General features: G+C 59.7%; 4 protein-coding genes across 5 annotated transcripts; all 4 read left to right on the top strand.

Annotated features, from left to right (window-relative positions):
* Positions 1 to 1,000: 1,000 nt before the first annotated feature.
* Positions 1,001 to 3,783, top strand: AOX2 (inducible alternative oxidase 2). Its single transcript, XM_047982763.1, has 3 exons — positions 1,001 to 1,975; positions 2,061 to 2,459; positions 2,535 to 3,783. The coding sequence occupies exons 1-3, from the start codon at positions 1,481 to 1,483 to the stop codon at positions 2,742 to 2,744; spliced, it is 1,104 nt and encodes a 367-aa protein (XP_047838729.1). The 5' UTR covers positions 1,001 to 1,480; the 3' UTR covers positions 2,745 to 3,783.
* Positions 3,784 to 5,160: 1,377 nt separating this feature from the next.
* JDV02_001798 (uncharacterized protein) lies at positions 5,161 to 7,825 on the top strand (the record flags this gene model as incomplete). Its single annotated transcript, XM_047982762.1, has 1 exon — positions 5,161 to 7,825. The coding sequence occupies exon 1, from the start codon at positions 6,839 to 6,841 to the stop codon at positions 7,823 to 7,825; it is 987 nt and encodes a 328-aa protein (XP_047838728.1). The 5' UTR covers positions 5,161 to 6,838.
* Positions 7,826 to 8,035: 210 nt separating this feature from the next.
* CRZ1_1 (DNA-binding transcription factor) lies at positions 8,036 to 10,266 on the top strand (the record flags this gene model as incomplete). The annotated part of the gene is made up of 2 exons (XM_047982761.1): positions 8,036 to 9,239; positions 9,305 to 10,266. The coding sequence occupies 2 exons, from the start codon at positions 8,036 to 8,038 to the stop codon at positions 10,264 to 10,266; spliced, it is 2,166 nt and encodes a 721-aa protein (XP_047838727.1).
* Positions 10,267 to 16,089: 5,823 nt separating this feature from the next.
* Positions 16,090 to 24,110, top strand: JDV02_001796 (uncharacterized protein). 2 transcript variants are annotated; one of them, XM_047982760.1, is made up of 5 exons: positions 16,090 to 16,427; positions 16,492 to 17,537; positions 17,738 to 20,459; positions 20,640 to 21,446; positions 21,584 to 24,110. In XM_047982760.1, exons 2-5 carry the CDS (start codon positions 17,376 to 17,378, stop codon positions 23,584 to 23,586), a joined length of 5,694 nt encoding a protein of 1,897 aa, XP_047838726.1. In that variant the 5' UTR covers positions 16,090 to 16,427; positions 16,492 to 17,375; the 3' UTR covers positions 23,587 to 24,110. The 2 variants fall into 2 exon arrangements, with proteins under 2 accessions (XP_047838726.1, XP_047838725.1); XM_047982759.1 differs by having other exon boundaries at positions 17,738 to 24,110.
* The last annotated feature ends 40 nt before the right edge of the window (positions 24,111 to 24,150 follow it).

Below are 24,150 nucleotides of genomic sequence, written 5' to 3'. Positions count from 1 at the left end.
GCTTCTTTCAACCATGTGTTGAGGCACAAGGCATGCATGCACGCTGCCTGTCAGCGAGCGTGAGGCGGACAGTCCGGACGACCATGCATATGCCATTTGCGCCACAGGAGCAGCTAATAGCTAGCTATCCTTGGCGGGACGAGCTCCCGTATGATTGACCGGAAAGCAGCAACAAACAGCCTCTTCGTACCTACTACTACCATGTGCCAGCCCTTTGGTGGAACAGGGGGAAAACGACCGACCACGGCTGGTCCATGTGGTCTTCTTCCCCTCGGAGACATTCATTCGCCTCGATGGGGAAAAAAACGCGCGCGAACCTTCGCATGGGTCCCCATATTCCACCGGACAACGCGAACAAGGCGAAAAACAAAAGCCCAAAAAAAAAAAATTGGACTGCGGCGCGTGACTCTTTCGTTGCTCATCGTTGACGTTGTGCCGGCGAAAACCAAACGGGACGGTAAGCAATAAGGTAAGAGTCACCGCGCGGTGCGAGGGTGCGACGGACGGTGGGCTTCCGAAACATTCCGATGGCCAGTGGCGCGTGGCAGCAGCAGCCCTGGATAGGTGGAATGAACGCGCCTGAGCGCTGTAAGTCAGAGGGTGCGCCCCGTGACAACAGGGCGCTGCAGCTGGGCGGGCGGGCACCAGCAGTGCCCGGGGCGTGGCATAGGTGACCCCGATTCCGGGCATGGACGGGTGTATGAGGTGTCCTGGTAGTAGCCCGCAAGGCGACAGCGCAGCGCTGTGACAGGGGCGGCGCGTCCGCTGTAATCGAGCGCGCACAGAGGTCCCGTCCCGGGCTCCATCCACCATCCTGGCGGCCCACTGGGCACCCGTGCGGGTACCTACCCACTGAGGGTGGCGCCGTCCAGGGCAATGAATTGATGGAAGGAATGGATGGAAGAACTCCGGGCTTCTCCTCCCGGCGGGCATCGGGTATCTACTGTAGGTACTGCTTACGGCCCAGGGCAGGCGGCGCTGGAGCGTCCCGTCCCCACTACTAACAAGTCCCGGCGCCAGGGCACCATGGCAGCAGGGCACCCGACCCGGCATGAATTCGTCGGGCTTGGTAATGCAGCGGCTCGCATTGCCCACCGCAGGGAGCATCCTCGATTTCGACTTGCCAACGTCATCCGGGTCGCCGACTCGCGTAGGTACGAGAGAGCGCGCGCTCTGGCTGAGATTATCCCGTGCCAACCTAACCCTCCCCCTCCACCCCTCCCCCTCCCTCCCCCTTTGCGGTCGGTGGCTGGCTGGCCTCGGGTGCCTCAGGATCAGAGTCAGACTCTTTAGGATAAATATATATACTATCTTGCCGCGAGCTGCCTCACTCACCCCTCGGTGCCCCTATGTGTAGGACCGAACCCGTAAACAACAAAACGCATCATCACCAAGGCATCATCGGTTGCGTCAACAACATCCAACCACCGACACCCCACCATCACACATCACACCACCGCAATATCCCAATCGGTCGAGCATGATCTCTACCACGACCGTCCAAGCCCGCTCGCAGGCCTCGCGGCACGCCGTCAAGCTCGCCCGGACCGCCGCTCTGCCGGTCGTGCCCTCGCAGTACGCGCTGGGCCTGCGACTCGGCTCCTGCTGCTGCGGCGCCTCGCAAGCCTCCCGCGCGTCGTCGCCAACTCCCTCCTCGTCGGCGGCGTCGTCGCGACACTTCTCGACGACCCGCGCGGCGCAACTCCGCGACTTCTTCCCCGCAAAGGACACCCCTCACATCCTCAAGACCAAGGCCGCCTGGCCTCACCATGGCTACACCATGGAGGAGATGACGTCGGTCGTCCCGGCCCACCGCTCGCCGCGCAACTTTAGCGATTGGGCCGCGTGGAAGATTGTCCGCTTCGCCCGCTTCTGGATGGACAAGGCCACGGGCATGGACCGCGAGCAGCAGGTCGACAAGAAGAATCCCACCACGGCCGTCGAGGCCCAGCAGCCCCTGACGGAAGCGCAATGGGTGAGTAGCAGACCAGACCCCCCTTGTCTTGTCTATGCGTCAGTCACAAGTGAGGCAAACCACCCCCCGCTGACACTCGCCCCAGCTCATCCGCTTCGTCTTCCTCGAGAGCATCGCCGGCGTCCCCGGAATGGTCGGGGGCATGCTGCGGCACCTCAACAGCCTGCGCCGCATGAAGCGCGACCAGGGCTGGATCGAGACGCTGCTCGAGGAGAGCTACAACGAGCGCATGCACCTCCTGACCTTTATGAAGATGTGCGAGCCCGGCCGCTTCATGAAGCTCATGATCATCGGCGCCCAGGGCGTCTTCTTCAACAGCCTCTTCCTCGCTTACCTCGTGAGCCCCCGCGTCGTCCACCGCTTCGTCGGCTACCTCGAGGAGGAGGCCGTCCACACGTACACGAGAGCGATCCACGAGATCAACGAGGGCCACTTGCCCAAGTGGTCCGATCCCGAGTTCCGCATCCCGGACATTGCTGTCGATGTGAGTCGAGACACCCTGAGAGAGAGAGAGAGTTGATTTGCAGGGAACGATAGATACTGACTGCGACCCGTCTAGTACTGGAACATGCCCGAGGGCCAGCGCACCATGAAAGACCTGATCCTGTACATCCGCGCCGACGAGGCCGGCCACCGCGGCGTCAACCACACCCTCGGCAACCTCAACCAAAAGGAGGACCCGAATCCCTTTGTCAGCACGTTCAAGGACCGCGAGGCGCCCAAGCCGAGCCTGAAGCCGGCCGGCTACGAGCGCTCCGAGGTCATCTGAGTCGCCCTCGTCATGGGGTTTTGAGCGTCTCGGCGCGGTATTTGGATTGCACACAGCAGCACGGGAGGATGGTCATAAGACGGGCAGCTCATGGCATATACCAAGATAGAGAGGCACTGGGGCGTTGTGGGAGTTGGGCGACGGCACGATCACCTTTTTGATATCGGTGGCTGACCGCATCTCCGCTTTGGTTTGCATCTGGTTTTGGCGATTTATCATGGAATCTCGATACAAGGAGAAGGAGTGGCCTCGAGGCCCGGCGAGATTAGAGAGACTGGATGGTGGGTGCAGCTCTCCGAAGTTGGAATTGGAGCCAGACATAATATCCGCAGCCTACAGAGTAGCTTAGGATGCAACATGCACTCGACCTGCTCGAGCATCGACAATGGGTCCATGCAGGGAAGTTAGTCGGTACTAATTAGTCCCAACAGCCGCGTGGCAAGGCATTCTCCCCCCATCAACCGAACATCAGCGGTGGGCCGCATTCTTGATTGGCGATGTGTCTGCCCGATGGGACGCTGCACTCATCAATCCTACCTTGCGGTCGCGCGGGGGCACGAGTAGGATGCCATCTATATACCCCGTAGTATGCAAGTGCTTTACACGGTCCGCCGGTGTGCGGTCTTGTTCAATGGCGCTGCTGGTTGGCCCTCCTGCGGCACGGACTGATGCCGACAGTACGTCTCGCGGAGGCGAACTTTTCTCAATTGAGAGACCGCGTAGGAGTGTCGAATGGTCACCCATCCTCCTGCAGCTTTCCTTCTCGACTAATTTGTGGCATCATCAACCGTCGCTGTGGTGTTGGGCGACGGAAACGTGTCCGCCATGTCTGGGACGTGCCATGCCCTTCCAGGCTTGCGCGTTCGGTCCCAGATGTATCCTACTAACTTAGCCAGGGACAACACGACGGACCTTGCACGGTGATTACGTGGCGCAGACTTTCTCTGGTGAGCGCGTAGTACAGTATGTTGACGTAGAGTTTGGGGGTGGCTGGACGGCCATGTGCACTGGATGCTATTTTAAGGGTCCTACGAAAACGGCCAGCTTAGCTCTCAGACACTCCTCCTTTCGCTCGACAACGAACTGAGTGGGAGAGAGGTGTGGCAGCTCTCGGGGGGGCACGTAGACAAGACGCGGCTTGGGGGGGGGGCACGTTGATGGACGACAGTTGGGGGCCAACAAGGAAGGGCCCAGCCATAGGGCTGTCACACCCACTTACCTGCCTTGGGCACTACGACCGGCAGGGACGATCTCTGTTTTCGCCGCTGCCCGGTCAGTGCCCGGTCAAGACTCAGAGGCCGGCGAACGAATAGTAAAAAGGGTAAATGGAATACCACCACACGACGTCGAAAGTTCACCGCGCCTACCTTAGTACCTAAGCTACCTAGGTAGTGCACCTGGACGGGCCTGGTAGTGCTTCAGCAGGCCAATCCCCCGACGGAAAGGTTCTATGGCCTGCCAAGTGAAAGGGGCCGCGTGCGACCGCAACAAGGGGCAACGTATGTGCATACGTCACGTCCCGATATAGGTTCACGTTGCCCCCTCCAACAAGAAGAGCTTGGATATGGATGAGGTTGTTTGCCCGCCGACCAGCCCCGACCGACGTTGGTTTGCTTGCGCGGGCAGGCTTAGGAACCACGGCGGTGCATGGCACTCTTGTTGGCGCCAATTTCATCTCTCACCCCGGTCCGCTCGCTCCCATTGGGATGCATACGTATGTACGTACTAGAGGCTGGCATCCTTGCCCTGCCATCACCACGCGCATTGCGTTATTACCTAGGTACGCAGCCCTAGCCGTCGGAGGAGAGAGACGCGATGCGTATGGTCTGGGCGATGGCGAACAGGGCTGCATGTCGTGGAACCGCCCGCGGCCTGGGCTGGGCGGGTCTTGGCCCGTTCGAGACGCCGTCGTCGTTCGTCGTCCGGCACGGGCAAAGCTTGTTCTTTTTTTTTTTGGGTCGCCTTGGTGTTGTTGTTGAATGCGTACGCGGTGCCTGCCTCGTATAAGGCGAGCTCATCGTGGGTCGCGGCAAACGGGGAGGGAATGAATGGGTCGGGAGGAGGCCTCCATGGATGATGGCCTCTACAAGTCGCACGGCAAATGAAGAATTCATCACTCGTAATATCGCTCGCGCCAACGAGGAATCGGGCCATCGCAATCGAACGAGATACTAATTTACCAAGTTACTTTTGCGTGCGCTTGCGCGATGGGGTAACCACCGAAGAGACCGAGCGCTGGGCATCTTATCCGAGGGCAACGCTCGCTGCATTAGTACTAACACCACATTACCACGCACATTAGACTTCTTAGTTACATACCTGCTGCGTGCAGACAGACAGACAGACGGACAGTCACTGACCGACTATACGTGGCTGCACGTGCTCATTGCTCTGCCCTACCCAAGGCCAAGGCACCAACCGTAATACTACTTGGTACGCAACTGCATTCAACACTGTTCGAGAACATGAAGCCGACCACCAGGCGGGCGGGAGCTCGGCTGCCTTCCGGTGGAGCGGCCCCCCCCCTGCTCTTGCCCCCTTTCGCATCGGACTGGAGAAGTGGCCCGCATTGGGGAATGCGCCTTGTCAGGCAGACTCATTACTTGCCCTGTCCGCTGGGAATGGTAATGCCGGCTATTGCCCCAAAAAGGCCAAACGTGGTCATGCCGTACCACGACGCCAAATATCCCGCGCACACACACGCAGGGAGACAAGCACGACAAGACTCGCTCGGCCATGGGCGTTTGTGTGCATCGTTCGGCGCCCATCTGGACCCTGCCGGTGCCGGCGCCAAGTCGTCGTCTCCTCCTCCTCCTCCTCCTCCTCCTCCCTTCTCCAAAAGGGAGCACCGGGCCGGGCGCGCGATAGCTTACCCCGTTGCTCCATGGCCCCCCGGGCCCATGCCCCTCTGTCGCCTCCGCGCATGAAATGCCCCCTTCCGTCCTAGTCAGTGGCTCGATAGGGCCAGCACGCACGGCTCCCATGATGCATCGTAGCTCTGGACAAGGTCGACGATGTCTTGGGCTCGCTCGGGATCTACGGGGCCGCCCTGAGTCCGACCGGATTGCTCGATCTACTATTGACTGGGGGGGCCCACGGAGAAGGGGGTCCGTCCATCCATGCATTCGCCAAGAGTCGTCAAGTCGTCTCTAATCACCATCGTCAACGGCGGCGACGTTGTTTACAGGCGAGTGCCGCTCCTCGGCTGCCGTTTGCCGTTCTGCCGTTCGTCTCACACCCCCCCTCCCCTCCCCGGACGTCTCTGTATCCTGACGCGCCAGCGTGGCTCCATACAGCTATCAAAGTCCTCGGGGTCCGGAGTGCCATGCCATATGCATGATCTGCCGTCCGTCTCACGAGTTGATATCTTCAGGAGTGACTCAGCGTATCGATCGCTGGGCCGAGGCTGCGTCCAGTCTCGCCGTCGAAAACGAGCCGCAAGTTTCATCGCATGTGTCCAGACAGAGGGGCTGAGATTGATCTACGCCGATAGTCTGGTGACAGAAGGTTCTATAAGACGTTCTGCCGCGAGCTGACTCGGACTCGAGTCATCTCATCCCATCTCATCAATGCACCAGCACAGCACAGCACAGCACAGCCTGTAGCATCATGCTCGTCAGTCCGTCCAAGGCACTTACTTGGGCGTGGCTGTTGGCTGCCACAGCCATTGCCCATCTTCGGCGGCTCTTTTGGCGTTGGCATTTGGGTTTGGCGCCAGCGGCCGACCCCACCTGGTGCTTTGCATGGAAGCCGCTAAAGGTTCTTTATTACCACGTACGTACAACTGCTAGATTTTCTGAGCGGTCGTGGAGGCGGCTGTGTGATGGCGCGAGAGCCGGACAGTGCAATATCTTGGGTTGGCCAAGGTAGAATGAACGATGGTGCGAATTACGCAGCCACGCGAGCAACGACGGCGAGGAAACAACATTCGTATTGCAACATTGGTTATTTTATTTCGTCCTTTGTACATGCATCACCATCGTCGTCATCGCAATCATCATCATCATCATCATCATCACCACCCACCAATTGCTGCTGCTGCCGGTGCTCGCTAGACCCTGCCGCCGCCATGCGACCGTCTTTCACAGGTGGGTATGATCCAATTATTTGGGCTGCCCCGTTCTGGCTGCACCGCCTCATCGCAGGTCGGCGCCCCCGACCGCCAGCGGGTGCTTCTGGCGGGCGCCATTGGCCGCGGCACCTGCAGCCCGTCACCCCAAGGTGGCACCTACCTCATGTCCATCTGCTACGTACAGCCCCGTGGATCAGGCAAGTCAGGCCAGCGACAAGACGCGTCTGGGATGGAGAGGTACCGGCAAGCTCTCTGGTTCGAGATACCACGGAACGCGGACTCGCCGCGGGCTACCAACCCACACCTGGGTACCGCCTTATCTAGGCCGCCAGTGTCCCGCGCTGAGGCCAAAGTCGTTCATCACCGCCGTCGGTGTCCCCCACCACGCCCCCCCACTCCCGCACTGCAGGCGCACCTACTCCTGGCAGTCGATGGAGCTCCAGCCCGTCCCTCCTTCCTCCCCCGACTGTCACCCGTCTCACCTCGTCTGAGGTGCGCCAGCAGCGGTTGCAGCACCTGTTCGCGCCCGCGCCAGTCACCACCTCAGTCATCGTCGTCCCGCCGCCGGTCGCCTTTCGCCTTCGAACCCCCCCTCCATCTCTCCCATCCCGTCTCCAACTGCCACGGCCGGCGCCAGCCCTACATCTCGCCCTACCTTGTCCTGCCATCGTATCGCATCGTCTTCGCCTTTCGCATCCCGATGCGGCTTAACCTGCGCGTCCCTGGACTGCAACCGCAAACACAAAGCCGAATACCTGCCCTCGCTCTGTCCACTCTCACGCGCGCGACTGGACCGGCCGAACAGACTCCCTCTCCCCGCGCACCACCGTCCACGAACGGCAGCAAGCACCAGCCATCCCGCGTCTTGGCCCGCAACGTCCTGACCTCTCGCACCCTTCGGACTGCGACGAGGTTCTCTCGCCGTGACTTCCCGTGCCTCGCGCACACCCAGAGCCCTCGCAGCAGTGGCCTCTTGCTCCGACCAGCCAGCACAGCCAGCGCAGCTTGAAACGGGGCCTCGACTCGCACCACCCTTCCGCGCGGCCCTGGCCTCCTCGACATACCCCCAGCACTCCTCCATTGCATCACCCCGTCCCCAGTGTCTCCTGCACAGCCCCTTCGACAGACCACGCCCCCAGTTTCACCCCCCTCCTCCGGCTGTCAGAAGACTGCCTTGAGAAATCTGCCTCGCGATCCTCACCGCGGCGGCTCCAGTATCATGGATCAACAGTCCCACCACGGCCGGTCGCCGTCTGCGTCGGCCGGCCGCCAGTCCCATCTGCAGCAGCCGCGGCCGGACCAGCAGCTTGATATAAACCAATCCTCGCATCACTCGCCCTCCCCCGGCGCTTTCGGAACCGACCCTTCATCCGTTGGCCTTGGACTCCAGCAACAACACCAGAGCCTAGCCGACGCCGGCATCTCTGATACAAGCTTCGACTCCCTCGGCGGCGCGGCCGACTTTCTTGCGCCGAATCAACAGTCGCAGGCCTTCGCACAGTCCGATCCGGCCCTCTTCGACCCCGGCGCTCCCTTCGGCCAGCAGCAATCTGGCGCCGGTCCCGACCCGGCTGCCCTCTCCTTCGACTCGCAGTCGCAATCCCAGTCGACCGCAGCCTACCTGTCCCCCAACATCAACGACGGCGACTTCTCCCTATTCCCTGCCTCGGGTGGCCAGGGCGACCACTTCAACGCTCCCCTCTTCGAGCAGCCGACCCTCAGCCCCAACGACCTCAATACTATGACCTCTCCCCAGCCCCCACACTCTCCAACGCCGCCCAACCTGCTTCAACCAGACGGTCACCATCCCGGCTCTGCCCAGCACTCGCCGTCCTTCAGCCAAACCCAGTTCTCTTCCCCTCCAGGCGGTCACTCAAGGAACGTGTCCCTCGGTCCGGAATCCGCACTGCTCCCGGGTCAAGTAGCCGACTGGTCCCAGCCTCAGTTTCAGGGTCATCGCCGGACGCCTTCGGAGTACTCGGACGTTTCGTCGGTTTCCCCGTCCCCCAACCTTGTCAGCTCCGATTCCTTTGACGACCACGGCGGACACTCGCCTCTGCAAAGAGCATCTGACGGCAGCCTCTACCAGGAGGTCCTAAACATCGGCGCGTTTAGCATCGCCGACACTCGTGGCAGAAGTCCATCCCACAGCCCCGCCATTAGTCCGCGGATCAACCCGCAGCAGCTGCCGGACATGAACCACACGACTTTTGGCCTCGCGCCCCCCAGCGCCAACTATGGAACATACACAGGTCTTTCACACGGTGGAGACTCTTTCCCTTCGCTTCAGCAAGTCGGTGATATGTCGCAGATGGCGCCTCCTGCCATCAACATCGACTTTGCGCCCAACAACTCCAAGCCAGGTGTCTTCGAACAGTCGAAGTCTCACATGGATCAGGACTCTTTGACGCCGCCGGAACGAGGTATGTTTGCGCACTTATGAGGTGTTTGCAGTAATGTCCCAAGACTAACGCCTATGTACTCTCAGGCCGACTCAAGTCTCGCCCTCGCTCAGTGACGGACCCGTTTCACCCAGGAGGGGCGGCCATGGGCCGGCAGGGCAGCTCTAACAGTCTCTCCCCCAATCCAGGATCGTCTCTGTCACCCCGTTCCGACTCGTCTCGCTCGCTGTCACCCTTGGACAGGCAGGGAACTGCCTCTCCCCGGGGGCGTAGACAGTCCACATCCGCCGTGCCAAACAATGTTATTGCGCTGCGCCTGGCGGACCCAGAATACCAAGCCAGCCAAGATTCCGGGGGCGCAAAGCGCGTGCAGAAACACCCTGCCACCTTTCAGTGCACGCTATGCCCCAAGCGGTTCACGCGGGCCTACAACCTGCGGTCCCATCTCAGGACGCACACTGATGAGCGGCCTTTTGTCTGCACGGTCTGTGGCAAGGCCTTTGCTCGGCAACATGACCGGAAACGACACGAGAGTCTACATTCTGGAGAGAAGAAGTTCGTCTGCAAGGGCGATTTGAAGGCCGGCGGCCAGTGGGGCTGTGGCCGGCGGTTTGCTCGCGCCGACGCCTTGGGTCGCCATTTCCGATCCGAGGCAGGGCGCATTTGCATCAAGCCACTTCTGGACGAAGAAATGAATGAGCGGCAGCGGCAGTGGCAGGAGCAGAGAATGCAGCAAAACATGGCCCATAACATGGCACCGCCTCCTATGGGTATGGACACATATCCGATGGATGCTAGCGGCCAGTATGCGCTTCCCGCGGCGCTGCTGGCGCAGTACCCGGCGCTGGCTCAGATGAACTGGTCCCAGTCCGACACGGGGGGTGGGATGGATGACGATCTAAGCGGACGCTCCTCGTTTGATGCCAGTGATTACGACGACGGCGATGACGGAGGCTATGTGAGCGGACCCGGGACCGGGTACGGAGAAGGGGGCATGAGCCAAAACTTTGGCGACATGGGATACGCCAGCGACTTTGGTGGGCGCTAGTATGAGTGGGTTTGCCGCAAGCCAGGCTAGGCTATATCCTCCCTTCTTTTGATTTTCTCATTCTTTTTTCAACAAGTTCGTTTTGCTTTCGCCAACGCCGGAGTCGAGCTTGCCGTGGTGAAGGTCTTGCTCACCTGTGGCCTGGGGTTGGGGTTTGATTGACGACGCACAGAAGTTGGGTCTTGTGCCGCGGACAGCGAGCACCACGCCGGTTTGAGGCACTTTCTGTCGTTTACAAGCGAATGACTTCTGGGACAAATTTGTTTTCGCCGACTTGGGTTAGGGGCAAAAATGAAGGATAGACGGGGGACCTCGCATTAGATACCAAGCTCCCGCGTGGACAGCCTTGAATCTGATTGTTTCATGACCGCTCTGGTTTACACCTCATCGAAGCATGTGAGCAACTAAAAACTTGCGCTTCTCTTACCGCCACCGCCGTATCTTGCCCTGTGTCTAGGTGTTTTGCATGTCCCCCCTTTCTATGGTTTATGGTGTCTCAGTAGAAGTGCTTTGTTCAGTATCGGCACTCGGTAGTTGCCCTCCCAGGAGGGTAGCTTCTAGAAGGCCTCCGCCACCTGCTGTGTACCTCTGCCTGGCCTTCAACGGGCGGTACTGCTCCGCCACCCCTTTTTCAACGGCCCCCCCCCCACCCCCTTTTCCTCTGGACTGGGCGGTTGGGGGATTCGAAAGTTGGACCTATTGTCGGAAAGTAGCAGCGAGCGTCCGCAGACTTTGGTCACGGGGTGTGTGTGTTGTTCGATGCCACGTTCCCTCCCTCGGTGCTTGCCCCCCGTCCCCCCGCCCCCCTTTTCGCGTCCTCCATTACCTGCCCAAGCTAGGCCTACGTACCAAAGTACGGACGGAGGAGGAGGAGGAGGAGGAGGAGGAGCAGGGGCGTGGCGGACCGGCGCCCCTGGCGGGACATGTTCGTGCGAAGGAGTCGGAGAGGGCCAAGGTTGGGTGTACCCCTTCCCCAAGTGGTCCAATGATACGGTACTTGGTACGGTGGGAGGGCGTGATATCTAGACACTTTGCTTGCCCCCCGCTGTTGTGTAATAAGGTGGTTCCCTCGTGATAACAGTCACGAGTCTCTCGAGGTGGATGGATACACACGTCCGGGGGGGCGCAACCGCCGGCGGCGATGGGACTGATGTCGGTTCATGCATGTGTTATCCGCGGGCCGTGAGGCTGCTAGTTCACAACAGTAGTCGCATCCTTTTATCAGAAACAGAGCGATGCTCTTTCCGACGGCTTTACACGTTCGGTGTTCCTCCACTCTAGCTTTGGGGAAAGAGGGGAAACGGCTTCCTTCCCTTTCGGAGACACGGTTGAGATGGGATGCCCCCCATGCACAGTACTTCTTCATTGTATATGCTATTGATTATCACTTTCACGATATCTTAGATATATGAGCCCAGGTCCCGCCATAGGGCTTGGAACTATCACAAGTACATGCCAAGGCTTTTGTCGTCCTCTGTTAGCATCATCGTGAGCGAGTTGAGAGTTCAGGAAATTGCTCTCATTGCCGAGACCCCCCTCGTGACTACCTAGATAATCAAAACAAACCCCCCTCCCCCCACGCTGGCCCGGCGGTGCCCCTCCTCCGGGACATAGTCTAGCTCGTCTGTATACCCACCCGTTCCATCGCGCAGGCAGAGACAGGGTCAGGTTTAGGAGTTGCCCATCCCCCCTTCCCCCCCCCTGGAGCCGATCTCCCATCCGTCGGCTATCACAAGAGGGGGGGGGGGGGTGGTTACCTGTTGAGGAACTCTGCTCCACCACCGCGTCCTTCTACATACACAATGGGAAGGCGATACAGGGGAACCTCCAAGTCTGCCTTGCCGCTATCGCTCTTCCCCCCCCTGAAGCGAAACAAAGTGCGCCTCTGGCGATCCTCCCTTGGCAGCCCGCCCTACGTCGACGGCTTTGCGCAATGCTGGGCTTTCTTAGTGCGGACAGGGGCGGAGCATTAGTAGTAGGAGGAGGCTGCTGCGGTACTTTGTGCGGCGCAAGCCTGTCCGGGGACCAGGGGGGCGTGTCCGACCACGCAACGAGGAAAGGAAAAAAAACACACAGAGACCATGCAAACGACTACCGCTACTACTAGAAAATGCTTTGCAAACATTGTTGAGAAATCCCCCACGTCGACAAAACATGCTGAATCGAGCGCCGGAGGGGGGAGGGGGGGTGGCTGTTGTGCTGTGGAGCTTGTTTGTGGTGGCGATGATCGTTTCGACTTCCTTCGTCCCGTCGGCACCGTCATCCGTTCACCCTGTTGGGGACATCGGACAAGTTCGAGAAAACCGTTTCATGATTTTAATTTCACGAAACCTGGCTAGTGAACAAGCTTCCTCGGGCAGTGCAACTCATCGGTATGGGTGGGCCTGCGGGAACCTGCGGGGGGTCGTCGATGGCTTGCTTGCAACATACGGGCCGTTGTGTCCAGCTCATATATGACGTCTGGTTTTCCAGCACTGCGCGTTGCCTGTCGAGTACTTTCAGACGTTGTGAGAACGTTCCGATTCTTGATTCTTTGCCGTGTAGTCGTTCAAGCATGAACCGTCAAAGGGCGCCCCCAAAAGCCCTCCTCATCACCGCGCACGCGACCACAGGGCTAAGCTCAGTTTGTAAGTGAGGTGGGCACGCGACTGCCCTATCTCTCTCTGCACACGACTCATTCGCTTGACCCCGTCGCGCCCGCCACGAGTCGGTTATGCTATGCCGTGCTGGGCATGGCCGATCCCAAGTCCCATCTCGAGGGGGGGCAAAGCCTCCCTTCGAGAAACACGCAGCGGTTTCCGGAGTGTGGCTGCGCAGTCCGCAGTCGGGGGCTGGTGGGCGCAGTCCGGCGCGGAGCAAAGTGGGGACCATCGGGGGGCAGGACAGTTTCGGCTTCGGCTGCGGCCCCAACGATGGGGCCGGGGCTCCGTGGGACGCTCCGGCGTCCGGAGTACGGAGCACCTTCACCCTCCTTTCCCTACCGGTTTACATGTTCGACACGGGCTAAGAGAGCGCCGATCCCTGGCGCTTTGGACTTGGAATATCCTCGCGGCGGGCTTTGTCGTCTGCCGTCGACTGCACGCAAACCTGAGCTCTCATGCCTGAAAGAGAGCATCACCTCAACGACAACAATCGGCCGGGGACCTGGCGGCTTGCTGCAAGAAAGTTTCGCAGAGCATGTATGACGTGCCGACGGCGCGTGTACCCCGACCCTGCAGTTGACACTGTCGCATCACCTGAGGACCGGGTCACGTTTGGATACTTTGTGCAACCAACCTCATGCCACAGTGCCAGCCCATACGACAGGCAAACGCCTTTGTTTCAACGGCCAGCTCCTTTCCCACCCCGCCTGGTCACGGAAAAGCTGACGGTCCGTTGGTTCGGGCACAGCGGTCCGCGACCGACTGACTGTCCTCTCTCAAGGCCAACAGACGCGACGTCAAACTCTACCCCAACCCCTTCGGTTCATTCATTGGGTCTGACCGCCAGGACGGTTGTAGCAGCCGTTGAGACTGCTTGCGTGTTACAGCACAGTACAGCACAGCACTGGGAGCGTATCAGCGGCCTGGGGGGCGCCGTCCCATGGCCTTTTGTCCTTGTTCGGGCTGACGGGTGGGCGTTCCGCCACGCCCGCAGCGCCGCATCTCAACGGAGCGCGCATGCATGCTCACATGTTGCAGAATCGGAAAAAGAACAGATTGCCGTCTCGCACGAATGGATCCTCATGGCCGCGACAACAGCGTGCGCGTCGCAGACTGGGGCGGCAAAAATTTTCTGCGGCTTTTCTCGACGAGCAAGTGCTCCCGGACGTCGAGGCGGTGAGCATGGACGGTTCATGCTGGCGCTCGATGGAGAGGCTGGTTGGTCAGTCGCAAAGTCTTGGCGCGCCTTTAGCTCCCGGGACCGGACCGACCTAGCGACGCCCTTTGTCCCAATCGGCGGTCTGTTACCTGCGCGCGGGTGCATGGCTGCCCAGCGCCAAATGTATCGATACCTCATCCGCGGCGCCACGAGCCCCAGCGCAACGATCAACGGGCGTGATCCCCACGGCACGGCGGGACGACGCGAGCGCCGTTTGGGTCCAGAGTTCTGGGTCCAGACTCGTCCAGCGTTCTGCCGCCCTTCTTCAGCATTCTCGCAAGCATAGAACACGGCGCTTGAGAAAAATATCATGGTCGTTGGCAAGGTCGAGAACAAAGACACAGATTAGCCGCTCAGATACTTTTTCAGATGGGGGTTTTGTGTCCCCTTTCCAGTGGCATAGAATCGAGGTGAACTGACACACGCCTACGGAGTAACTTACTTCGCACTTCAAAGCGGCAGAGACTTGGCGCCGTGGGGCGACGGCAATGTCTCAGCTCGCGTGAGACGCGTGATGCCGCCCACGGCAAGGATGTGCGGGGCGCAGGAAGCGACAAATCTGGAAATCCCATTTTCCGCTCTCAGTCAGACCACATGAGCCAGAGGGGAAGGGCAGTTCGGCTCCGGGCGCAAAGCATTCGGGGGAAAGTCGTTGGCTGAGTGATGGCGCACATCTCTCAGATGTTTGCTTGTCGGTAGGTCGAAGGGGGAGCGGTCATTGCTTGGTTTGGTCCGTAGACGAATGAGGAAGCCTTCCATTGAGGTATCGCCGTAGTAGGCTTGTAGATGCGTAAGTACTTCTTACAGGAGATGTGTAGGTACTACACACATACCTCTCGTAGTAGTAGCAAGGTAAGGTAAGCAGTTGCAGGTTCTTCAGCTGAGCGAAACGAGGCGTGATGGGATGCTGTCTGTGTGCATGCACGAACCTTGGAAACATCAACGGCGATTCCCAGTTCCAGTGCTGTTTGGTACGAATTGCAAGCGACCAGCCCAGGGGCACCGATTGGCACTGGCTGCCCCGGTGACATGGATAGACGGTGATCACAAGGGGGGCCTTTGGCGGCGAGGACAGGACAGGTGAACTCCGCTCGCACCTTCCCGGGCGCTCCCAGGAACTAACGTTACTAACCTACCCAACTACCTGTGTGGTAGAGAGGAGCGGTCGTCTTGGTGGTGGTGTCCTTGGTCGTCCCTGCCCTCGCAGCCCACACAAGATCGCAAGGGCAGGAGCAATGGCCACTCACTGGTGCGAGGTGGACACCACCTTGTGCCCAGTGGGCGAGACAAGGGACCCTCGGGAGGGTCTGGTGACGGTCAGGCCCAACCTGAGGTCCTGGCTCCTGCCCTCATCAGCAGGGCTGGTGGCATCGACGTAGCTTTGTGCTGTACCATCGAGGTACCTTCCATGCCTCCCAGGTCGGGTGCCCTCGCGCCCTCGCCCCTCGCCCCCGCCACCCCGCTCCCGCGCATCCCCAGCCATTTTCTTTTGCCTCCAGTTGCGGTGCAAATGCGTCTTACACCTTGGGCTGGCCGGCTCCTCTGCCGTGACGCGGCCGCAACGGTTCATTCATACCGTTTGGTTTCCTTGCCCTGGGCTGGCGAGTTACTTCGTAAGTACCTAAGGTACTCAGGTATTGTAAGTTAGTACGTAAGGGCATCCATGGATCCTGCCAGCGTGGGCAAGAGCCACTCGCTGCGCTGCACAACAGCTGCCCGGGGCACCAACTAGGTACCGCCCACCGCTGCCCTGTGCCCGCTGCAGGCTCTGCCCCGCCGCCCCGCCACGAGGGAATGGAAAAGCAACACCGCCAGACGGACGAGCGACAAGGGGCTCATCGCAACAGTACGCACGAAGCAGGCAGGCCAAGGTACCAGCAGAAGAAGCTCCGGGGTTGGCCGTGATATGTTTGTGACTCGACCGCTTCCGCCCTCGTCCAGCGTCATGCCATGTGCGCGCCTCATCCTCTTCACCATCAACAATTCCTGTATTCGTCAGCCAGGTGTGCGCTGCAGGGTCTACGACCCCAGTGCCCATCACCGTCCTGCCCATCATATCAACTAAAGAGCATTTCGAGCTCCCATTCGTGTTGTGCTCTGCTCTCTCTGCTGTGCTGTGCTGTGCTGTGCCCGCGCGCGCGCCACTGCGGTGGGCAGCCAACCGAAGGAGGGATAGATGATAGGAGGAGCCCAACTCGAACAACAACCGTCAGGGATCACCCAAAGGAGGCGTCGCCGCGACCCTCTGTGCATGTGCGCGCATGCTTGATGTCAGAGCTGATAGCCGCAGAACAAGACAGGTATGCTGAGGGACTGCCTCTCCGTCCTATTCGCGGCTCGCTCACCTGCTAATCCTCCGCCTAGCCAGTCGTTGCGCGCTGCCACGGATCGCCCTCCTTTTTGGTGCGACATTGGCACATTCGCCTCGGGTCGGACGATCCAAGCAAGGGCGGAGGCGGCTTCATTGGCCCTCTGAACCATCACCGCCTTGTCCTCCCGCCAAGGAAGCGGCAGCCAACTTTTTTTTTCTTTGCCCTTACAAACCACTTGAGGAATTTTCCCTCCGACTTCAAATCGCTCGAACGCCCGAGGTAGCGGGGCGATCAATACTAAGACGCTCAGGGAAGAGACGTCGCCGTGTGCGTGCGACCCAGCATCGCATTCAGGTCCGTCTCCGTCGCGACTCCGCCTCGCCGGCCGCCGCGCCCCGATTTGCGCTTGACCGAGTCCATCGGGCTCGTCAACCCGCGTACAAGACGCGCGCCTGACCATCCCATCCCGCCCGTGGTCCACGGTCGTCGGCGCGTCGCACAAGGATCCAAATGCCATTGCCCAGACCAGGCGCAGTCTCGAATCCCGCTCCCGCTCCCGCTCCCCTGGTCGCGTTATCTCATCCAGCGCCCGGCGAGCTCTAGCTCCGTCAGCGACCTGGGTCCCTGGCCTCCACGTCTCGCCCGCGATCGACCTCGCCGCTTGTATTTCCTTCTTCACGATTTTACCAGCGCTTCTCCGCCCATCAACTCCGCGTTCGTCCCTCACCAGGCCCAAGCTCTGGGCAATCTTTCTTCCCACGCATAATAGCCACAGCACCGCCATCTCGAGCCCGTCTCCTTGCCAGGGCCACTACCGTCCCGTGCCCTCGGACCGCATTCCTACGATTGTCCTTTTTGGTTTTCGGAGCCTCGAGCCCACAGCTTCCATGACCGTGACGTCGCCCGCCTGCAAATACGCGAGTTCCAACGTCCACAATGGCCGCGGCCGAGGTTTCGAGGTTCACCGCAAGCTTCAGCGGAAGCGATCCCGCGACCCTCGAAACCAGACCCTTGACGACTGGATGGGATGAAAGATGGCTTCAGTCGCAATTGAAGCTAATTTCGTCCGCTTGGGTTTGGAAGAGAAGGTACACTGAGGTACGTGGAAGGCCCTACCATGAAGCAGCGCGTCCCCAAACGATGTACCGCTTCTCGCGAATGCCAGCAGCGTCGTCCCTCTCTCTGCCGGCCATTGCGCCGGATTATGGGCGTAGCGTGAAGCCATGCTTAAGCACGGATGCGAGCACAACAGCCCAACGGCGGCATGCAAGAGAGCCTTCAACTAAAACGTGATCCAGGGCTTTTCAACCGCCATCTTGGTGCGACAGCAGGCTGGAGAGCCTCTGCGAGCTCCGCATTTCTCGCCAGCCTGGTCACGACGATTACCCAACCAGAACGAGACCACCCACGACGAGATCTTAGATCCAACCGGGACTGATGCGTCTGCACGTCAGCGAACACCCGGGACGCCAGAGTATCTTCTGTCGCCATTGTCAGTCGCCAGCAAGCGTGAGCGCTCTGGTTCCAGCAACGGCCTGTTTTCTGACCCTGCCCTTGATGTCGTTGTCGACTGGAACTCCCAGCATGGCATTTACGAGGCTAAGAAGAAGAAGAAGGCAGGCGCCACCAACAAATTCTTTGATGAAGAACCCGACGACAAGAAGGATGAAAATGCGGAAGGAAATGGTGGGGGTGACAAGGCCGGCGATGACGCCGGCGGTGGCGATGCCGGTGACGTCGGAAACGCCGGCGCCGGTGACGGCAGCGGCGGCGGTAATGGCGACGATGATAAGGACAAGGATAACGCCGGTGCCGGAGATGCTGATCCCGATGACGAATGGGCAAACTTTACAACAGCCAAGTCCAAGAAGAAGAAGGGGAAGAAGAACGCGGCTGATCCGGTTACGGACGCCGCTCCCAGCTTGCCGACTGCGGATTTCGGAGGCGATACGTTCCATGAGATCAAGCTCGGAGACGACTCGGGTAAGATTGACATAAATTTCGGCTCTTCGGACAACAATAATTCGTTCGGTAACTGGGGCACCAAGTGGAACACGGGCGGTACAGATTGGCTGGGTGGGGAAGGGGAGACAGGCTCTGCTGAGAAGAAAGAAGACCTCGACTCGAACCCTTGGAACTTTAGCACGTCAAAGTCCAAGAAGAAGGGCAAGACTACATTCACGTTCGATGCCCTCGCTGCGCCGGAGGAGAGCACCGAGCCGGCCGTCAGCAATGAGGCCAAGGACGACGACTTCGGCTTCACGGTATCCTCCAAGAAGGACAAGAAGAAGAAGACGAGCATATGGGACATGGACACAACAGAAGAGACGAAAGAGCCAGCCACGGACACGAAGGATGCGTCCGACCCCTGGGGTTGGACCTCGACGTCGAAGAAGAAAGGCAAGAAGAACGAGCCCGAACCACAGCCCGAGCCCGAGCCAAAAATTGTGCCTGACTCGTCCGCCGCTGAGGCACCACCGGAAAGTGACTGGTTTGCCCCCGTCACCAAGGGCAAGAAGAAAAAGAAAGGGGGGGTTGCGGTAGTCGAGGAGCCACCAACAGTCGAGGAATCAAAACCCGAGCCTATCCCGGAGAAGAAGGAAGAGGCCGACGACGCTTGGGACACATGGGGCACCTCGAAAAAAGACAAGAAGAAGAAGAAGGCGAATATCGTGGAGGAATTGCCCGCAGAAGAACCCGCCACTATCTCGCCAGTCGAACCTGCTGCGGATGATTTTTGGGGAACCACAGTGACGAAGAAGGGCAAGAAGAACAAAAATAAGGCGGCGGAACCAGACCCTGAACCTGTTCCACTGCCTGATCCTGAGCCATTCAAGGAAGAAGCCGATACTCAGAAGAAAGAGGATGACATTTGGGGACTCTCCACCAAAACTTCCAAAAAGGACAAGAAGAAGAAGAAAGATCCTTTCTCTTGGGACGACCCTGAACCAACCCCTGAGCCAAAAGCTGCCGAGCCTGAGCCCGTCGTGCCCGTGGTGGAAGAGACCGTCAAAGAAAAGGAAGATACCGACGATTTCTGGGGCTCTTTTGGCACAGTCAAGAAGGGCAAGAAGAAGAAGGGTAAAGATCCAGAGCCTGAACCCGAGCCAATCGAGCCGCCGCCGCCGCCTTCACCACCAGCGGAGCCTGAAAAGCAGCCTGAGAAGAAGGAAGATGACGACTTCTGGGGCAGCTTTGGGACTTCCAAGAAGGACAAGAAGAAGAAGAAGAAGGGTCTTGTTGAGGAGGTGCCGGCACCGCCACAACCGGAACCCGAGCCTGAGCCTGTGCCTGAGCCTGTGTCTGTGCCTGTGTCTGTGCCTGAGCCTGAGCCCGAGAAAAAGGACGACGATGATTTTTGGGGCAGCTTCGGCACAAAGAAGGACAAGAAGAAGAAGAAGAAGGCGACTGAAGAGGTCAAGGCCGAGGAACCTGCCCCAAAGCCTGCGCCCGAGCCCGAGAAACCCGCAGACGATACTTGGGACATCTGGGGTGGGAGCAAGAAGGACAAAAAGAAGAAGGACTCGGTCTTCACAGATTTTGGCGAGCCCACAAAAGAAGAGCAGGCCAAGCCTGCAGAGGACAAGAAGGAGGAGGACGACATCTGGGGCATGGCCACGTCCAAGAAGGACAAGAAAAAGAAGAAAGCCGGCCTCCTGGACGATCCACCACCGGAAGAGACCAAACCTCTGGAGGACAAGAAGGACGACGACCTTTGGGACCTTGCCCCTTCCAAGAAGGATAAGAAGAAGAAGAAGGGCGACCTTGTCCAGCTTGATGAGCGAGAGGACAAGAAAGCTACAGAGGATTCTCCCAAGGAATCAATCGAGGCTACCGGCGACGACGACTTCTTCAGCAGTTGGGGAACCGGTAAGAAGGACAAGAAGAAGAAGGCCGCCGATGATTCCTGGAAACCGGACAGCATCGAGGAGCCCGCCGATGATTTCTGGGGTACAGTCACCAAGAAGAAGAAGGACAAGTCCAAGAACGATCCCGTGGAAATTTTGGATGACATTACCGGTGAGACAGTCCAGCCCGATGCAGTAGAGGAGACCAAGGACAGTAAAGGCGATAACTACGACTGGGCCGAGGCTTCATCGGCGAAGAAGTCCAAATCCCGGAAAGATGCCTTGGCTGATCCACCTCCCCCCGCCCCAACACCCCCCGCTATGGATTTTGCTGAGCCTGAAAACCAAACAGGAGAACCCGACAGCGTCACGTGGGATGTGCCTTCTACATCGAAATCCAAGTCCAAGGATAAGGAGGCCGACAAGGATAAGGACAAGGAAAAGTCCAAGAAGGACAAGGAGCCCAAGCTAAGCGAGAAGGAACTCAAGAAGCTTGAGAAGGAGAAGAAGAAGGCCGAAAAGGCCGAGAAGGCCGAGAAGGAGCGGCTGGAGCAGGAGGCCAAGGAAGCCGAAGCGCGCGAGGCTGAAGAGAAGGCTGCACGTGAGGCTGAGGAAAAGGCGCGATTTGAAGAGGAGGAGAAGGCTCGAATCGAAGAGGAAGAGAAGGCCCGCGTCGAGGCGGAAGCTGCTGCAATCGTCCAGGAAGAGGAAGACCTAGCCGCGCTGACGGAGAAGAAGCTCAAGAAGGGCAAACTGACCAAAAAGGACACAGAAAAGTTCAATCGGCTTACCGACAATGCAGCCAAGAGGGCCGAGGAGAAGGCTGCTGCCGAGGCAGAGCAGGCCGCCAAAGAAGCAGAGGAGCAAGCGGCGCGTGAGGCAGAGGAGCAGGCTGCACGAGAGGCAGAGGAAGCCGAGGCGGCCAAGAAGGCCAAGAAGGGGTCCAAGTCCAAGGATAAAGATAAGGACAAGGACAAGGACAAGAAGAAGGACAAGAAGTCCAAGGAGCCCGAACCCGCGGTGCCGGATCCGGTCCCAGAGCCCGAGCCGGAGCTCAAGCCGGAGGAGGTGGAGGAGCTCCTCTCGACCAACGACAAGTCCACCAACGACGCCTTTAGCTACTGGGGCGTCAGCGGCAACTCCAAAAAGGCAAAGAAAGGTTGGTTGCCTCAGGCGGCGCAGGGGACGCGACGACTACTGCGACGCCACCACCGCGCTACCCCAAGATGCCCCCTCAAAGCCATGCTACCAATCTCACGGGACGAGCCGAAATTGGATTGCTGACTCATCGCGTAGTTCTGGAAGATGCGACAGACACCAAGGACACGACACCCTCTGGCAAGGCGACTGATGGCTTCTCGATGAAAGCGACGACGCGAAAGCCTGTTGGCGGCAAAATCGCCGACAAGCTCAAGACGTTCGAGGCTGCGCCCGACCCGCCGCCGCCGCCGCCGCCTGCGGATCCCGTGCCGCCGCCTCCACCCCCGCCTCCAACCGCGCCACTAAAGGAGGACAAGAAGAGCTCCAAGTCCAAGAAGAAGTCCAAGGACGCCGACGACGCCGAGCAGGACAGCGCATCATCCAAGAAGAGCAACAAGTCGTCGGAATTGCCGGGAAGCTTCCCTGCCGACGAGGACGAGGACGAGTCCCACGCCGTCGTCGTCGACATGACCGCAAAGGACACGAAGAAGAGCAAGAAGAGCAAGTCCAAATCGGCTGCAGACGCGCCGCCGCCGCCGCCGCCGCCGGTCCCCGATGCGCCGCTGACGCCGCCTCCTGAGCCCAAGCCATCCAAGAAGGAACGGCCCAAGATAAAGGAAGACGCCGCCTCCTGGGCCCGGTGGAACGCAGCGCCTCGCAAAGAGGAGCCCAAGTCCTCGTCCAAGCCGAAGACCGAGAGGACAACGTCGAAGCGGTCGGCGGAGAAGTCTTCCTCAAAGGACTCGGGCTCCGATAAGGCAGAACGTCCAGACAAGGCAGAGAAGACGCCAGGCAAGGCTCGACTATCTGCCATGTTCACAAGCACGCCACCCATCTCACGATCCATGTCGACACGGGACAAACGACTGAGCGCGAGCGGGAAATCGTCGTCGCGCCGCCACTCCGTCGACATGCACGGCTTGGCATCCCCGCCTCCCGAGGAGCTACCCGAGATGTCATCCAAGGCAGCTAAGATTCTGGGAGTCGACAAGTCCAGCAGCAAAAAGAAAACGCGAAGGGTGGCCTCACCAGATGAGGACGACATCGTTATGGTCGGCGCTCTGGACCCGGAGACCCCCGCCCCCAAGCGAGACAAGCGGCGTTCAAGGAGACCGCAGGACGATGACCTCGTGATGGTAGACGCGGGTGGGCCCTCGGAGACACCCGTGAAGCGGGGACTGTCCGCCTCAAAGAAGTCCGGATTTGCGGGCCTCTTCAGCGGTCTCATGACACCCAAGTCGGCCAGGGACGCCAACCTCGACACCGACGCCGTGCCAGTCGGCACAGACCGGGAGGCTCGCACGTCGGATCGCAAGGCCAAGCGCAGCGATCGTGATATGGTCGACCGGGACGAAGCACGGCGCGAACGACGGCGGAAACGCGAGGACGAGGACGAGGCGCGCAGGCTAGAGGCCAAGGAGGCCCGGCGAGCCGAGAAGCGTGCCGCTCGTCAGAGGGAGGATGAGGAGCGCCGTATGGAGGAGGAGAAGGAAGCTCGAAGGGCAGAGCGACGTCGTCTTCGCAAGGAAAAAGAAGCCGCCGCGTTGGCTGCCGAAAGGGACGAGGCGGCACGGAGGGCTACCAAGCAAGAGCGACGACGGTCTCAGGCGATGGACGGCTCCGAAGACGAAGCCGAACGCCGTCGCAGGCGAGAGGCACGTCGGGCCGCCAAAGCTGAGGAAGGCGGTGATGCCTCCAGACGCCGGAGCAGTCGCAACCCGTATATGTCGGCCGACGACATGGCGGGGCCTCGCAAGAGGAGCAAGCGCGACAGCCAGATGGAGGCGTCGGCCTGGCCCCATTCAGGAACATCGTCGTGGGTTAAGGAGCATTCGGACGCACCGCCGCCTCCAAATGACGACGAGCAGGCACGGCGCGAAGCTCGTCGAGCCAAGCGGCGAGCCAGGACTGGCGAGGCTGCGGCGGACGAGATGGAGGAGCAGCGCAGGCGCCGCAGGCGAGAGGAGCGTGACAGAGAGAGGCGGACTGGCGGCGGTGGAGGGTCGGAGGGGAGCGACGAGCGTCACCACAGCAGGCGAGGGTCTGCCTTCATGGACGCAACACCACGGAGCAGCTGGTGGAAGAAGATTACGGGATAAGAGAGGCGGCGAGCGTGTGCATTGCGAGTAACGAGTCTTGCTTGACGCGGCTGACGGACCTTGGGTTGCAACGGATCGGTCTCGGGCAGTGATCAGGCTGCCTTGTCTGCGTCGACGAAGAAGGAGGGTGTCGAGCGCTGGGTCTGGCACCCATAAGGCGGCACCCCGGGCGGGCGGGTTCTGTTGTTGTTGGATTTGGCATGGGAGCATACTCTGGCATGATACCCCCTTCGTCCTTGGTGGCATGAGTTTGGCCGGATGGGATTCGCGGGCGCGACACCCGGGCATCCATGCCGCATGCATGTCTCTTTCATGATTTGGTGTTTTCGATGCCAATCAGCAAGCGTTTGACGACCAGGTTTTTTTTTTTGCCACGACTGCGTGTTTTGGAGCAGACATTGGCCCGAAATACAACAAGCCATCTATCTATCATCAGTGCATTGCGCAGACTGTGCCGTGCCAGATGGTCGAGGTACTGCTACTATATATTACTATTCCGTGCTACCGTGCGGACGTTGCATTTATTCACCTTTAGGAACCGGTCAGCAACCCGCCGCGTGCGAG

This window comes from Purpureocillium takamizusanense, chromosome 1 (assembly GCF_022605165.1).
Source record: "Purpureocillium takamizusanense chromosome 1, complete sequence".
Classification (NCBI taxonomy): Eukaryota; Fungi; Ascomycota; class Sordariomycetes; order Hypocreales; family Ophiocordycipitaceae; genus Purpureocillium; species Purpureocillium takamizusanense.
This window is presented reverse-complemented; position numbering and strand designations above follow the sequence as displayed.